This window comes from Paralichthys olivaceus, chromosome 11 (genome assembly GCF_024713975.1).
Source record: "Paralichthys olivaceus isolate ysfri-2021 chromosome 11, ASM2471397v2, whole genome shotgun sequence".
NCBI lineage: Eukaryota > Metazoa > Chordata > Actinopteri > Pleuronectiformes > Paralichthyidae > Paralichthys > Paralichthys olivaceus.
Window position 1 is genome coordinate 18,107,038 of NC_091103.1, and position 16,076 is coordinate 18,123,113.

At 41.6% G+C, this 16,076-nt stretch overlaps 3 protein-coding genes across 3 annotated transcripts; 2 read left to right on the forward strand and 1 right to left on the reverse strand.

The window, feature by feature from the left end:
* The first annotated feature begins 664 nt into the window (after positions 1–664).
* Positions 665–4,363, forward strand: LOC138412005 (extracellular calcium-sensing receptor-like). Its single transcript, XM_069534208.1, has 8 exons — positions 665–940; positions 1,116–1,202; positions 1,391–1,660; positions 1,845–2,051; positions 2,134–2,409; positions 2,694–2,921; positions 3,020–3,143; positions 3,395–4,363. Exons 1-8 carry the CDS (start codon positions 674–676, stop codon positions 4,303–4,305), a joined length of 2,370 nt encoding a protein of 789 aa, XP_069390309.1. The 5' UTR covers positions 665–673; the 3' UTR covers positions 4,306–4,363.
* Positions 4,364–5,210: 847 nt separating this feature from the next.
* Positions 5,211–9,397, forward strand: LOC109630062 (extracellular calcium-sensing receptor-like). Its single transcript, XM_069534708.1, has 9 exons — positions 5,211–5,541; positions 5,738–6,032; positions 6,372–6,458; positions 6,688–6,957; positions 7,207–7,413; positions 7,505–7,780; positions 7,938–8,165; positions 8,267–8,390; positions 8,472–9,397. Exons 1-9 carry the CDS (start codon positions 5,264–5,266, stop codon positions 9,380–9,382), a joined length of 2,676 nt encoding a protein of 891 aa, XP_069390809.1. The 5' UTR covers positions 5,211–5,263; the 3' UTR covers positions 9,383–9,397.
* Positions 9,398–10,356: 959 nt separating this feature from the next.
* Positions 10,357–14,529, reverse strand: LOC109630061 (extracellular calcium-sensing receptor-like). Its single transcript, XM_069534707.1, has 12 exons — positions 14,348–14,529; positions 13,956–14,134; positions 13,700–13,791; positions 13,003–13,182; positions 12,719–12,907; positions 12,415–12,623; positions 12,132–12,330; positions 11,786–11,995; positions 11,584–11,707; positions 11,280–11,473; positions 10,876–11,157; positions 10,357–10,779 (listed from the first exon to the last, which is right to left on the reverse strand). Exons 1-12 carry the CDS (start codon positions 14,494–14,496, stop codon positions 10,357–10,359), a joined length of 2,430 nt encoding a protein of 809 aa, XP_069390808.1. The 5' UTR covers positions 14,497–14,529.
* Between the last annotated feature and the right edge of the window lie 1,547 nt (positions 14,530–16,076).

The window sequence follows — 16,076 nt, forward strand, 5'->3', positions numbered from 1 at the left end:
ATCCGACTTTTCTCCTTAATGTCTGTTTTATATAAAATGACTATTTATTGATCTTTCCATTCAAAATAGATCATGGTGACCGGAGACAAAAACAAAATCATTAAAATCAAAAGTGATGAACAGAAAATACAGTAAATGATGTAATCATGTGTATAAACTTGATATGAGCTCTCCCTCCCCCACATGTCAACCCAAGCCCTGATGGGCGGTATGAAACTATAAAGAAAATCACCCTGCATATAAAATCAAGCACCGCTGCACTAAGATCAGAGACATGGCTGCAGGACCGACGGCAGTAATGGGGCCATTTCTACACACATCTTTCTTTTTTCATGGCTTCTCACTGTTGATTATGTTCTCTTTCTCCTTTTCCTCATCTGAGTCTTCCTCTCACTCCTCATCCTGTAAGCTTAGGAGGCAGTTTTATCTTAATGGGATGCACAAGCCTGGTGATGTGATTCTGGGTGGGTTGTTTGAAGTCCACTACACCTCCGTGTTCCCTGAGCTGACGTTCACCTCAGAGCCGAATCAGCTCAGCTGCCAGGGGTAAGGCTCACACTCCTGCAGAATAGAACAGTTTTTTTTATTATATTATATCAACATATAAAAGTTAACAGTGGTTAATTATGTCTGTTTATATGTTAGCCTTGACCCTCCAGGGTTCAGACATGCCATGACCATGGCCTTTGCTATCGATGAGATCAACAGAAGCGTTGACCTGCTGCCTGATGTGACTCTGGGTTACAGTCTGTATGATAACTGTGCCACGCTGGTGATTGGATTCAGTGCTGCGTTGTCTCTGGCCAGCGGTCGAGAGGAGCACTCTCTGCTCCAGGAGACCTGTGTGGGTCCTCCTCCAGTCCTGGGGATTGTGGGTGATTCCTTCTCAACGTTTTCTATCGCCACCTCTGATGTGATAGGTTTATTCAGATTGCCCATTGTAAGTTTTTTTCAGTCTTAGCTTTACTTTTGATGCTTTATTTAAATAAGTCTAACATGTTAAAGTGGTTTGATTAGGACGTGTAAGGACTTCTTTATTTTCATGAATTCCGAATTAATTCTGGTGGCCTGCATCAAAAGCAAGTCCTGTATGTACACCATTGTTTATTTTATAGGTGAGTTATTTTGCCACGTGTTCCTGCCTGAGTGATCGTCAAAGATTCCCGTCTTTCTTCAGAACAATACCAAGTGATGCATTTCAGGTAAAACTGTGAGATAGCAGTTATTATGGCTCACAGGAAGTTGTATGCACATCATAGATGTCCCCTGGATGAAAGTTGTTTTCTCAGACACAATACTTCATTTGTTTAGTGCATTCATTTAAAAGATAGAGCACAATAAGAACAATTAACTGAGAGATCTGAACTAATCTTTCCCTCTGCCCACTTAGGTGCGTGCCATGATTCAGATACTGAAACATTTTGGCTGGACATGGGCAGGTCTGCTGGTCAGTGATGATGACTATGGACTCCACGTTTCCAGATCTTTTCAGTCTGACTTGGCTGCGTCCGGTGGCGGTTGTCTGGCCTACACAGAGACCTTACCCTGGGGTGACAACCCAGTCGAACTAGGGAGGATTGTGGAAGTGATGAAGAAATCCACAGCTCGTGTGGTCATCGTGTTCGCACATCAGATCCACATGATACAATTAATGAAAGAGGTATTTATTTATCTAACTCTTGTTTTGACTTAAGCTCTAAGAGTCAGCGTCACTTTAAATTGTTCTTCAGACACCGGACTGAGTTTTGTATTTTCTATATTTTATAATTGTCCTGTGCTGCAAAGTAAACTATAGCTGTTATATAGTCTGAAAAAAAATATATTCAATGTAATGTAATGCACAGGTGGTGAAGCAGAATGTGACAGGCCTGCAGTGGATGGCCAGTGAAGCCTGGACATCAGCTGCTGTGCTACAGTCACCCGACTTCATGCCGTACCTGGGCGGAACACTGGGCATCGCCATCCGTCGGGGAGAAATACCAGGACTCAGGGATTATCTTTTACACATACGTCCTGACAGTGAAGACAACAATAACAATGGAAATAGCATGGTGAGATTATAATCTTACAACCAGATCAGTGACTATATAATAATGAAATACTATTATCTTTAAGTCTTTAAATCCATTCCAGGTGAGGCAGTTTTGGGAACACACATTTCAGTGTAGATTTGCTCCAGCTCCAACAGCTTGGATGGAAGCAGCAGGAGCGTTGTGCACTGGGGATGAAGACATAGAGAATGTGGAGACGGAGTTTTTAGATGTCTCTAACCTCAGGCCTGAATACAATATTTACAAGGCAGTGTATGCTCTGGCATACGCACTTGATGACTTGCTGCGCTGTGAGCCAGGGAGAGGACCTTTCAGCGAGCACAGCTGTGCTGCTGTGCAGAACCTGGAGCCATGGCAGGTGTGAAATCAGTTTACAACCTTTTTTTTTAAACTAAAACCCCATGTATGAAACTATGATATTATAAACTGTGATATGATGAGACCTGTTAGCATTGACTCTGTTTATTTTCTTTAAATAAAAGACAAAATCTTTAATCCCAGAAGTCACAAGACGAAATATCACTTTATTTGTCATAGCATGGAACTCAGGATAGCGTATAGCAAGCCATACCAAATTGCACATATATATATATATATGCTGGTTTGTATATATATTTTTTTTCTTTTGTCTCCTCATTGTAGCTTATGTACTACCTGGAAAAGGTCAACTTCACAACACCTTTCGGTGATGAAGTGTCATTTGATCAAAATGGTGATGCCTTACCGATCTATGACATCATGAACTGGCGATGGCTTCCTGATGGAGGAGCTAATGTTCACAGTGTGGGTGAGGTTAAGAAATCAGCCTCTAAAGGTGAAGAACTCACACTTCATGATGACAAAATCTTCTGGAACTTTGAATCCAAACAGGTTAAATATATTTGTTGTTGTTTATGCTCTTGTATTGTATGACATACAATATAAGAATCAATTAGTGTAGAATAACTGTTGTATGATGATGAGTGCAGCCTCCTCAGTCAGTGTGCAGTGAGAGCTGTCCTCCAGGAACCCGCATGGCCAGAAAGAAGGGCGAACCTGTGTGCTGTTTTGACTGTGTCCCTTGTTCTGAGGGAGAGTTCACAAATGAAACAGGTTGGTATCAATCTAATATTATAAAATACCATCATATATTATCCATCCATCAATGCATTATCTATACCGCCTACCCTTTGAGGGGGAGGGACGGGCTGGAGCCAATCCCAGTTTACATTGGGTGAGAGGCGGGGTACACCCTGCACTGAAAAAAGAAAAAATTGTACGACCAACTTAAAAAGATTGGTGTTTTTAAGTTGGCAACAGACTTTCTTGCAGAAAAAAGATAAGTTCCTTGTTTTCTTCTGTAGACTCCATGGAGTGCACCAGCTGTCCAGAGGACTTCTGGTCCAGCCCCCAGCATGACCACTGTATTCCAAAGAAAACAGAGTTCCTCTCCTACCATGAGCCTCTGGGTATCTGCCTGACAACCGCCTCACTGCTGGGCACGATTATCTCTGCTGTCGTCCTGGGCATCTTCATCCATCACCGCAGCACACCCATGGTGCGTGCAAACAATTCCGAACTCAGCTTCCTGCTCTTGGTGTCACTCAAGTTCTGCTTCCTGTGTTCACTACTTTTCATCGGACGACCCAGAGCATGGACGTGCCAGCTGAGACACGCAGCTTTTGGCATCAGCTTTGTTCTTTGTGTGTCGTGTATCCTGGTTAAAACCATGGTGGTGCTAGCTGTGTTCAAGGCCTCCAAGCCAGGAGGGGGAGCCACTCTGAAGTGGTTTGGCTCTGTGCAGCAGAGAGGGACAGTTCTGGTCCTTACTTCTGTTCAAGCAGCAATCTGCACTGCCTGGCTTGTGTCTGCTTCACCAGCTCCTCATAAAAACACCCAGTACCACAATGACAAGATAGTGTATGAGTGTGTAGTCGGCTCCACTGTTGGTTTTGCGGTGTTGCTTGGCTACATTGGATTACTGGCTGTGCTCAGTTTCCTGTTAGCTTTTCTGGCGAGGAATCTCCCCGACAACTTCAACGAGGCCAAACTCATCACTTTCAGCATGTTGATCTTCTGTGCAGTGTGGGTGGCCTTCGTCCCCGCTTATGTCAACTCCCCAGGCAAATACGCAGATGCAGTGGAGGTATTTGCCATCCTGGCCTCTAGTTTTGGCCTCTTGGTGGCGCTGTTTGGACCTAAATGTTACATAATCTTATTGAGACCAGAGAGGAACACAAAGAAAGCCATCATGAGTCGAGGCACCACAAAGTGACAAAAATAACTCTTGACATAAATCTGTGAAATAATTTGATACACTCTGTAATTTTAATCCCACCATGATTATCAGATTAAACTTAAACAATAAAGACGTGTTGATTAAAAAGACTTACATGGTTGTATATTATTATAGTGTTTCTTTTCTCTTATTATATATTTGTTCATTCTCTGGGACAAGAACACTGTTGACAATAATGCTTTAAATACTAATAAAGTCATTTTCACCTACTTTTGGCAGTAACTACTTGTGCAACTAAATAACTAACTCAAAAAATGATTAAAATTTTAGCAGGCCTGTTACTCATTACTTTTGAATTCTGTGACAACTGCAGAATGACAAATGCAGCTGTTGTCGTCTATATAAGGAGTTTACCTGTCAGAAATCGTTGTCTATACTAAAGCACTTATAGAAAAAGTCTGGAAAACAGTGAAATCATTTCCCACTGTTGAGCCTTTAGTAAATAGGCAGTTGAAAACATGGTGATTAAAAACTTTGTTCAACATTTTACCTCATCATAGTGATAATATTGATAATAAACTTGACAGCTGTCTTACACTATATCACAGGCTCAGACACCCAAAAATATAATGAATATATACAGCTGTGTGTGTGTATTATGTGTATTTGTACATGTACAATTTATATATATAAAAAGATACACTTATATACATAACATAAATACAGACACAACATTATAATAGTATAATTGAAAGTGCTCACATATATTATGAATATTATTATTATTAATATTATTATAAAAAGGGCTATAAATGGTATGCTTCTTATGTACATAACTGTATTTTATTTTATAATTTACTATTATCAAAGTTCAAACACACATATGAGACTCAGGGTATTTTAGGCCCTGCCCCTACTTGTTCCTCTGCCCTGATGGGTGGTGTGTGCAGGATTAACCAACACTGCATGACAATAAAAGTGTGGGGAGATAGAAATGAAACGTCAGGACTGCTCTCAGAATAAGATAAGGGAAGTCATGAGGGCAGTTTCAGACACTAGCCTGCTTTTGCAAATGTTGATGTATTCCTGCTTTTCCTCAGCTGTGTCCCCCCCTCTTTATTCCTCCTCCTGCAGGTTACGGGGACAGTTTCATCTAAATGGGATGCACAAGACTGGAGATGTGGTCCTGGGTGGGCTGTTTGCTGCCCACTTCTTTTCTGCTTATCCTGACCTGTCGTATACATCGGAGCCACGTCAGCCCACCTGCCACGGGTGAGTCGGTCAGAAGAAGACACAGCAGAGGAGAAATTCACAAAACAATATATATGTTCTTTATGCCATTCTTATCATGTATATTTTTTCATTCACTTATTGTTATTATAGTTGTTGCTATTCAACTGTTTTTGCAATATTTGTCATCTGTCATGTTTTCATTTCCATTAGTGAACACTGTTGTTTTGTGTGTTAGTTTTGATGTCATAGGATTCAGACAGGCCCAGACCATGGCCTTTGCTATCGATGAGATCAACAGAAACTCCAACTTGCTGCCTAATGTGACTCTGGGATACAGTCTGTACGATAACTGCCGCAGATTAGGAATCGGATTCAGTGCAGCAATGTCTTTAGCCAACGGTCAAGAGGAGCGGGTGACTTTACACGACACATGTGTAGGAGCTCCTACAGTCCTGGGGGTTGTGGGTGATTCTTCCTCCAGACGTTCTATTGCAATCTCCACTGTCTTAGGTTTATACAGAATGCCTATGGTGAGTTCTTATCCTTTATCATGTAATCAAAGCTTAAATAATAATGACAGATAATCAAATAATAGCACATTTTACTTATATGGTGCTCATAACAATGCTCCAAGACACTTTACATAATCAAAAAAAGAACCGTGGAAAGCAAATATAAGCAAAAAAGCTAAATATATAAGATACACATCATAATCACTCTTAAGAATTAAAATATACTTTGTATCATTTTGATTAAAGTTCAGATTTAATGAAGTTGTAAACCTGGATTAATCAATTGTATAGCGTTGACTGAACCAGTGAAGGGTTTGCATGTTTTATGGATGTACAGTTTGTTTGGTTTTTTTGCAGGTGAGTTATTTTGCAACATGTTCCTGTCTGAGTGATCGGCAAAAGTTCCCCTCCTTCTTTAGGACGATCCCAAGTGATGCTTTCCAGGTAAAAACCTGTCCACAAAATCAAAATGCATGAAAAAAAGCATGTGCAAGAGTATTCATTCTGTACTGAGATATTTTTTGTGTATAACCAGGAACAATATTTGTCTAGTTGGTGGTTGTATGGTGTCAGATTACATTTACTTACAGTAATTAGACATGGAGCCTGTTGAGCAGGAATGTGTGGTGAGAGATTTTTCCAGCCTTTGCACTAACTCCTTCACTGTATGTAGGTGCGTGCTATGATTCAGCTTCTGAAACGCTTCGGCTGGACGTGGGCAGGTCTGCTCATCAGTGGCGATGACTACGGAGTCCACGCCGCCCGATCCTTCCAGTCTGACCTGGGTCCGTCTGGTGGAGGTTGTCTGGCCTACATGGAGATTCTGCCCTGGGGCGACGACCGAGCTGAGCTGAGGAGGATTGTGAACTTGATGAAGAAATCCACAGCTCGTGTGGTCATTGTGTTTGCACATGAGAGTCACATGATTAACCTCATGGAAGAGGTTGGACTGAAAATACAATTTCATAACATGACATTCTCTTTAACGTTTTCTTTTTCAAAATAAGATGTGTTGTAAAAGTAATTTGTCTTGAACAAATTGATTTCAATTTTCATTTCTCTTGTGATTTGCTAAATGTTCTCCTTGGAGGGTTTTACAGTGATACTGCTTATACAAGTTACAATGAAATTAAGAATCTACTGTTGTGGAATGACTGTGGAATTTGTATACTTGGTATTATGCAATCTACAGGTGGTGAGGCAGAATGTGACAGGCCTGCAGTGGATGGCCAGTGAAGCCTGGACATCAGCTGCTGTGCTCCACACCCCCCACCTCATGCCATATCTGGGTGGAACACTGGGCATCGCCATCCGTCTGGGAGAAATACCAGGACTCAGGGATTTTCTGTTAAAAATACGTCCTGATCCATATCACAACAACAGCTATGACAAAAGCATGGTGAGAGTTTGACCTTGCAATCTGAGCTGGTATATTTGCAGGAATAATCCAATGTCATCATTAAAAACCATCAGTTTTAAATATATTCCAGGTAAATCAGTTTTGGGAACACACATTTCAGTGTAGATTTGCGCCCCCTCCAGCAGGTTGGGTGGAGGCTGGAGGGGCGTTGTGCACTGGCCAGGAAGATCTGGAGACTGTGGAGACAGATTTTTTGGACGTTTCAAACCTCAGACCAGAGTACAACGTGTATAAGGCTGTGTATGCTCTGGCTTATGCCCTGCGTGACATGCTGCAGTGTGAGCCAGGGAGAGGACCTTTCAGTGGGCACAGCTGTGGTGACCTACACAGACTGGAGCTGTGGCAGGTGAGATATCAGTTTACACTCTGCACGTGAATGTGACTTGATCCTTTATTTAGTATTCACAGCAGAGCAGCATTTAGTTTAATTTGATATTTTTCAATGATAACAGTATTTATGTGTCCTCTTTGGTTTTCTCTTTATCCCTATAACTCTTTTATAGCTTGTATATTACTTGGAAGGCATCAACTTCACCACATCATTTGGTGATGAGGTGTCATTTGATGAGAATGGTGATGTCTTACCAATCTATGACATCATGAACTGGCAGTGGCTTCCTGGTGGAGGAACCAAAGTTGACAGAGTGGGTGAGGTTAAGAAATCAGCCTCTAAAGGTGAAGAACTCACACTTCATGACGACAAAATCTTCTGGAACTTCCAATCTAAACAGGTTATTTCTGACTTTACAGACCGTCTTAGTCCATTATATAACTCAATAACTCATTAAAGCATGGTAAGGTAATGACAGACATGATTTTTTTAACCGTGCAGCCTCCACGGTCAGTATGCAGTGACAGCTGTCCTCCAGGCACCCGCATGGCCAGAAGGAAGGGGAAAGCACCATGTTGCTTTGACTGCATCCCTTGTTCTGAAGGAAAAATCAGCAATAAAACTGGTGAGTGTTGAATTTCAACTATTGCAGATTGGACATATACATATGATATAAAAATATATCTCCACATTTTCCCTGTTCTAGACTCCATGGAGTGCACCAGCTGTCCAGAGGACTTCTGGTCCAGCCCCCAAAATGACCACTGTGTCCCAAAGAAAACAGAGTTCCTCTCCTACCATGAGCCTCTGGGTATCTGCCTGACAACCACCTCCCTGCTGGGCACGTTTATCTGTGCTGTCGTCCTGGGCATCTTCATCCATCATCGCAGCACACCTATAGTTCGAGCCAACAATTCTGAACTCAGCTTTCAGCTCCTGCTGTCACTGAAGTTCTGTTTCCTGTGCTCGCTGCTGTTCATCGGACGACCCAGAGCATGGACGTGCCAGCTGAGACACGCAGCTTTTGGCATCAGCTTTGTTCTTTGTGTGTCGTGTATCCTGGTTAAAACCATGGTGGTGCTAGCTGTGTTCAAGGCCTCCAAGCCAGGAGGGGGAGCCACTCTGAAGTGGTTTGGCTCTGTGCAGCAGAGAGGGACAGTTCTGGTCCTTACTTCTGTTCAAGCAGCAATCTGCACTGCCTGGCTTGTGTCTGCTTCACCAGCTCCTCATAAAAACACCCAGTACCACAATGACAAGATAGTGTATGAGTGTGTAGTCGGCTCCACTGTTGGTTTTGCGGTGTTGCTTGGCTACATTGGATTACTGGCTGTGCTCAGTTTCCTGTTAGCTTTTCTGGCAAGGAATCTCCCCGACAACTTCAACGAGGCCAAACTCATCACTTTCAGCATGTTGATCTTCTGTGCAGTGTGGGTGGCCTTCGTCCCTGCGTATATCAGCTCCCCAGGCAAATACGCAGATGCAGTGGAGGTATTTGCCATCCTGGCCTCTAGTTTTGGCCTCTTGGTGGCGCTGTTTGGACCTAAATGTTACATAATCTTATTGAGACCAGAGAGGAACACAAAGAAAGCCATCATGAGTCGAGGTATTGAGTCATAGAGATTGTAATTATGTTCATTACACACACTGAGTCCATTTCTCTACACAATAAAAAGTAATAGGCTTGAATTAGGCAAATAGTAGTTGATTGAGTTGATGATCAAGGGTGAAGATCTAATGCAAAATAAATTGGATCATCTGTATAAGATCACATTCACATTGTGATGTGTGGTACTTGCACTTTAAATGGTATCACTGACTTTTATTCGTACTTTTCATGATGTCAGTTCATGAAAACCAGCTTTAACTCATTTTGTCTGATTTGAACTTTACAATCATCGACTACAGTACATGAAGCAACATAAGTGGAGATAAACTCAATGTTGATATCTTTCTTAGTGGAAATCACAGCTGCTCTGCAGATGTATGACACTATTTAAATCATTTTAATGCAAGTTAAGTGACTGTTGTAACATTTCATGTCTGGCTATGTTGTCAAGCTCATATTCCTCAAATTTAAATGTGATATGAAATCCATGTGGATAGAAATTATTGAACTGGGAGCAGTTGCAGTGATTATTGTCTTGATTATTATACATAATCGGATGTACCTTTCTCATATTCTTTCAAAACTCAAACTGATGCCGTAATGCAAGTATATGTGTGGAATTAATATTACAGACAAAGACACAACCATGGAACAGATTTTGATTTATCTTTATTTATGTAAAGAAAATACAAAGAAGTAAGAAATTACAATAAAAAATATGGATTTGTCAACAACACAAAGTATTTCATCATCTATGTAAATAAATCTGACATTATATAGTGAAATAAAATGGATCCTTAAGTAACGTGCAGACAACACAAATTTGTCTTTCTAACATTTTAAGATACAATGTGTCACATTTTAGGACAAATAGAAAGAACTGATCATGAAATTCATAAAGAAATAAAATTACTGCATGACTCACAATGGGTGTTTTATTATTATACTTTTCATAAGTCACCACATGCATTTTTAATTTTCTTCACTACTTGGCCATCAGCTGTTTCTTAGTGTTTTTCTCGGGCCTCAAAAGAATAATGAAACACTTTGGAGCAAAGATACAGAACAGCAAACCATAGCTGGAGGCAAGAATTGCAAAAATCTCCACGGCAACTGCATATTTTCCAGGAGAACTGACATAAGCAGGAATGAACGCCACCCAGACGGCGCAGAAGATCAGCATGCTGAAGGTGATCAGTTTGGCCTCATTGAAGTTGTCGGGGAGTTTCCGAGCAAGAAAGGCCAAGAGGAGGCAGGAGCAGGCCAGCAGGCCGATGTAGCCGAGGACCAGAGAGAAGCCCGCCACAGAGGCCATGGCACACTTCAGTGTGACCTTCAACCCCGGAATATCAAAGTCAGGTTTAGGCGATGGGGGGCTGAGCGATAGCCAAACAACACAGATGATAACCTTGTTGAAAAAAGCATTGCAGAAAAACAAGTTTAAGAAGGGGAAATGCTAATGAGTCATAATTTTATTATTAAAAAAGCCATATCCAAATCTGACCTGTATGCAGGTGAAAACGCAGACACTTCCTCTCTGTTGGCCCGGACCAAACCACTTCATCAGGGCCTTAGCACCGGGCCTAGCCGAGCGAAACGCTGCGAGGACCACTATGGTTTTGACTTGGAGGCAGGAAACACAAAGCACAAAGCTGATCCCAAAAGCCGCCTGCTGGAAGCGACAGGCCCAGACCGACGGACGACCGATGAACACCAGCGAGCACAGGAAGCAAAGCTTCAGAGACAGAAGCAGCAGGAAGCTCAGCTCTGAGTTGTTTGCTCGCACCTTCAAAGAAGAATCAGATTTGAACTGATATTAAAGGTTGATTAATTAACAATTAATTTTTTGATCATAATGATTGTTTTTTGTACTTTATAATCTATTGATATATTAGACTGTATACTGACCACAGGTGTTTGACGATAGCATAGGAACACCACAAACACTGCTGTTGTCACCACGACACCAGATATAGCGACTGTCGTCAGGGTAATACCCAAAGTTTCATTAAAGGAGAGGAAGTCCAGCTGGCGAGGGACGCAGGCCGTTCGTTCAGAGTTTGACCAGAACTCAGGCGGACAATGAACACAGTGAGGGGAACCTGGCAGAGGAACGTCGACAGAAAATGACTGAATAATTGGAGTATTGGAAGCATATTGGTGCAGACTGAATAACATTTTATTGTAAAGTCATATGCGGTTATTTCCTCACCAGTTGTATTGCTAATCTCCCCGTCAGCACATGGGATGCAGTCAAAGCAGCAGATAGGTTCTCCTTTCCTGGTGGCCATCCTGGTCCCTAGGGGGCAGCTCTCACTGCACACTGACACAGGCACCTGAACCGAAAATAAAAACAGTAAACATTTAACTCAGTAAATGTTTTTACAGAATCGAGATCTTTCCTTTTTAGCCACCTGATTGGAACCTGTGCTCCACTGAATGGCTGACTTATTAAGGTGGAGGTCAAATCCATCCACTCGACCAATCAGAACAAGCTTGAGTTGGCCTTCGGAGGTTTTCTGCCAGTTTACAAGGTCGTACTTCGCTGGAACGTCGGCCCCTTGGAAGTAAAACATTTCACCCTGAGGTGTGGTGAAGTTCACTTTGCTCAAGCTCTGCAGAACCTGGACACATCAAAATGTTGAAACAGTGAAACATTTTCTTAAAGATCACAATACTAGTGCAGTACAAAACATTTTTGACAGATATCAACACCCAAGTAAATTGCTATCAACACGAAACTGAAATAACTGTGTTTACCTCGATGGGTTGGACGTGTTTTGGAAAGGAGCAGGTGGAGCTGCTGTTTCCAGGAGAGCTGTCATTGTTGGGGCATGAGAGGAGGCTGTGGAGGGCATGGGCTGCAGCGTAAGCAGCAAGGTACACATTATATGTCACCCTCAGCTGAGAGGTGTCAGTAAAGAGATTGTGCACCACCTCCAAGGACTCTGTGCCACTGCAGAGCGGCAGAGACGCCATCTGGCCTGCACGAGATGGTGAAGTGGTAGATGAAGAAAAATTGGTGGATCCAGCACGACAATTAAACATTTCCTCCCAAAATTCTCTCAAGAACTTATCATCAGGACGATGAGATGGGTTCAGATTTCTGAGATAATATTCAAATCCAGGAATGGGTGAACTCCTAATGGCCACGCCGAGGACGCCACGTGCCACTTTAAGGGTGGAAGGGTTTTCGAGAAGATTAACACTCGTGCTCCAAGCCTCGCTGGCCAGAAACTGTCTATCAGTCACCTGGTGATGAAAGTACGATAAAAAATATCATTTAAGAAGACACATTATATTAAATAAGTCCTTTTTCAGATTTAATATACAAAATTGTGTCTCACATTTCTCTCGGCCAGCTGCAGGAACAGTTCCCTCACATCTGTGTACCAGGTGAAGATCAGAATCACTTTTGCGGTCGAGGCCTGAATTGCGAGCGCTGCCTGTTTGGCATCGCTCTTAATGTTCTCCCTTCGGAGAGTCTCCACAAACGCCAGACATACGCCGGACCCCTGAGTCTCCTCCTGAAATATCTGATGCACACAGTTGATTTGTATGTTTAGATAGTATATTGAAGATTTCTTGTGCAGATGCCGTAATATTTTTAGTACATAAGAAGTGGAAACACCTTTATTGCCGTTAGGCCATAACTGTTTTTTGCGACCACTGCTCCGATCCAAGACCAGTTCATACTTATTGCAAGCTGGGCGATGGCTCGAGCTTGGTAAATATCACTTGGCATCGTCCTAAAGAAGTTGGGAAATTGGCGTGTGTCACTCAGACAGGGGCAGCTCGCTGTGTAGCTCATCTTACAGACAAAAAAACACATGTCATTATAATAAAAGTGCTTTACATCAACAGAATGACTTTAGCTGAGAAACAGAACATGAAGACAGGAAAAGATAATAAACATGTATAAAAATGGGTTAAAGCAGTATTAAGTTTACAGTAAAATAAAACACATTAATTAAAAAGTTTTGTTAATTATTTAAACGTGTCAATAGTGGATGGCATCCTTATATGTTCCAAACCTTTGGGTGCTTGATCAGAAAGCTGCCTCACATTTATATGCTAAAGTCTCATGCACAACAAAAAAGACAGTAATTTATTTTCACCAAGATATATATATATATATATATATATATATATATATATATATATATATATTTGTGTGTGTGTGTGTTTATGCACCAAATTTAATACACTTGTATAAAATATAAATAATATGTCTAATATGGTAAATGTTGAACTACAAAATATTTCATGAATTTAAATTTTGGTATATCTTTCTTTTTTTTCATCTATATTCAATATAAAGAACTCACTAAAGGAACAGAGAGTGGCCCCAGGACTCTGGAGAGTATTTTGGCCGTTATAGATGAATCGCCACCGATGATCAATGGAACAGGCTGATCACCTGATGACATTGTAATATAGTAGAATAAGATCATTAGTTAAATGAAGTTTGGGCTTAGTACAGTAGATACTCTCATTTGTATTTACTAGAGGAGGATGCACATTGGGTAAATACAAAGTGACATTTAGTACCTCTCCTTTCTCCAGTTCCTTCAGCTAAATTACAGCTGCTGCTGTCTCCTCCAACCAGAGACAGTGCTGTCCGCAAAGCCCACAGGGGCAGAGCACAGCTATCGTGAATGTGGTAGCCTAGCTTCACGCCTGGAAGCAGCGTTGTGCTGTGGTTGATTTCTTCCAGCGCAAACACCATCGCATATATGTACTGCAGTGGAAGAGCCTCCAATCTGAGAGCCAGAGAGAGAAAGAATGAGAATATCAGTCAAAATGAGGCATCTGTAATAATGATGTGTAAAGTCAGCCAACAAATAAGCAATTATAACATATTTTTTTTAAATAACTTGTTTATATCATTGTTAAAGAACCACTTATATTGAACTTTATATGAATATGGCTAATAATAACAAAATTCACAGAGAAAAAGCGCTTCAGAGTTTCACCTGCTGCAGGATTGGTAACGTGGCTGCTGAGTGAAGTCTTGGTCTATGGCTGGAGGCTTGTTATAAAGACTGAACAGCCCACCGATGATTAGATCTCCGTCCTGGAACAGACCCTGGATGCTTGATGAACCCCACCGAGAACAAGTCATTGTCTCAACCACCTGCCACCCCACCCGGAGACCCAGCTGTCTGCCCACCAGCCCCACGAGGAGCATGGACAGGGCTGAGCAAGGCCTCAGCATGAAGAGCCAGGAGAGCCAAGACATAGATGCAATGATTCTCTACACTTGAAAGATGCCAAATATATCAGTTAGATAACTTCTCATTAGCACAAAATACATAAATAAGATGTGCAGAGAATATAAAATCAATACATTTGAACAGCTCCTGGAATGAAAAGGTCAAATGTGATTAAACCCCTCTCAATGTGACATAATAAAAGATAATATGTTCACCTATGAAATAATTCTAATGACAAAATGTATATTATAACAGATACAACTTGACCTGACGACTGACAAGGTGTATAGCCCCCTCTGCTCTGCTCACCATAGACGTTGTTCTGGGTATTTATACCATCCACAGAGCCCATGGTGGAAACAGGATGATACTGCACCGGCAAATCACTTCTCTGGAAGGTGAGGGCAAAACAATGATATAATGACTGGGTGTGGACACAGTGTGATACAGACATGAGGGGGTTTAGCTGGAGGGCAGCGACCTCAGATGTCCCAGCTGAGTTACATCTCTATCTTTATCAAACAATTTGTTTATGAAATAATCCACAGAGGGCCACATCTTTCACATCAGGGCCCTTTGCCGCTGCTTAACCACATTGTTGTTTTAGTAAGGGTTCAGTATGAGTATAGGTGTTGTTTTTGAAAAGAAAATTAAGGACTGAGACGGCATGGGGATGCAGCCTCAAAGCAGAAAGGTTCCCGGTTTGAGTCCCAGTTAAGCCAGGGTCTCATTTTGTGGAGTTCATTGTGTGGAGTACTCCGGCTTCCTCCCACAGTTCAGAGACATGCAGACTGGGGTTAAACTAATTTCAATTTTAGATTGACTGTAAATTGACAGGTCACTAATCCACTGGCAACCTGATATATAAATGGTCCATACCTCCATAGTAGACGACCTGCTCTATCTCCTAAGAGCGGGGGGGGGTAAAAGGTCTAGAGAATTATGTGGAACAAAAGGATATTAAACCGATGCTCAATTGTCTTTCTTCCTCCCAACAGGTATGTCATTTGTTCATTATTATTGAATGCAGGATGCAGTACGACATAAACAACAAAAGATACACACAGCAACAAAGATGCATCACCTCATCACTATTCATCTTACAGCTCTGAAAATTCAATCAAAATCAAGGTAGGGTTTTAATTAAATTATGCAAAAGATTAAAAAATACAACTTATATATAAAATTAAACTATGCAAATAAAAACATTTGCCATCTGTCATCATCCTTCTGATTTTTGTGGCCCCTACATGACCCCTGAGGTGTTACTGACAGACTAGTGACAGCATCCATTGCAACAGTTCAATTTAAGGCTCCACTGTAAAAACTGAGACATGTGCATGTAGGTGGTTTTTAGTAAACCCCCACAAATCAATGCTTCAACCTCCTCTGGGGATAATGAGTGTCAGATATCTCTGGCTGAAAATGCTGTAGATCATTACTTCACTTTGCAGGCCCAATTAGAAAATCTAAACTATGCTGGAGCTGA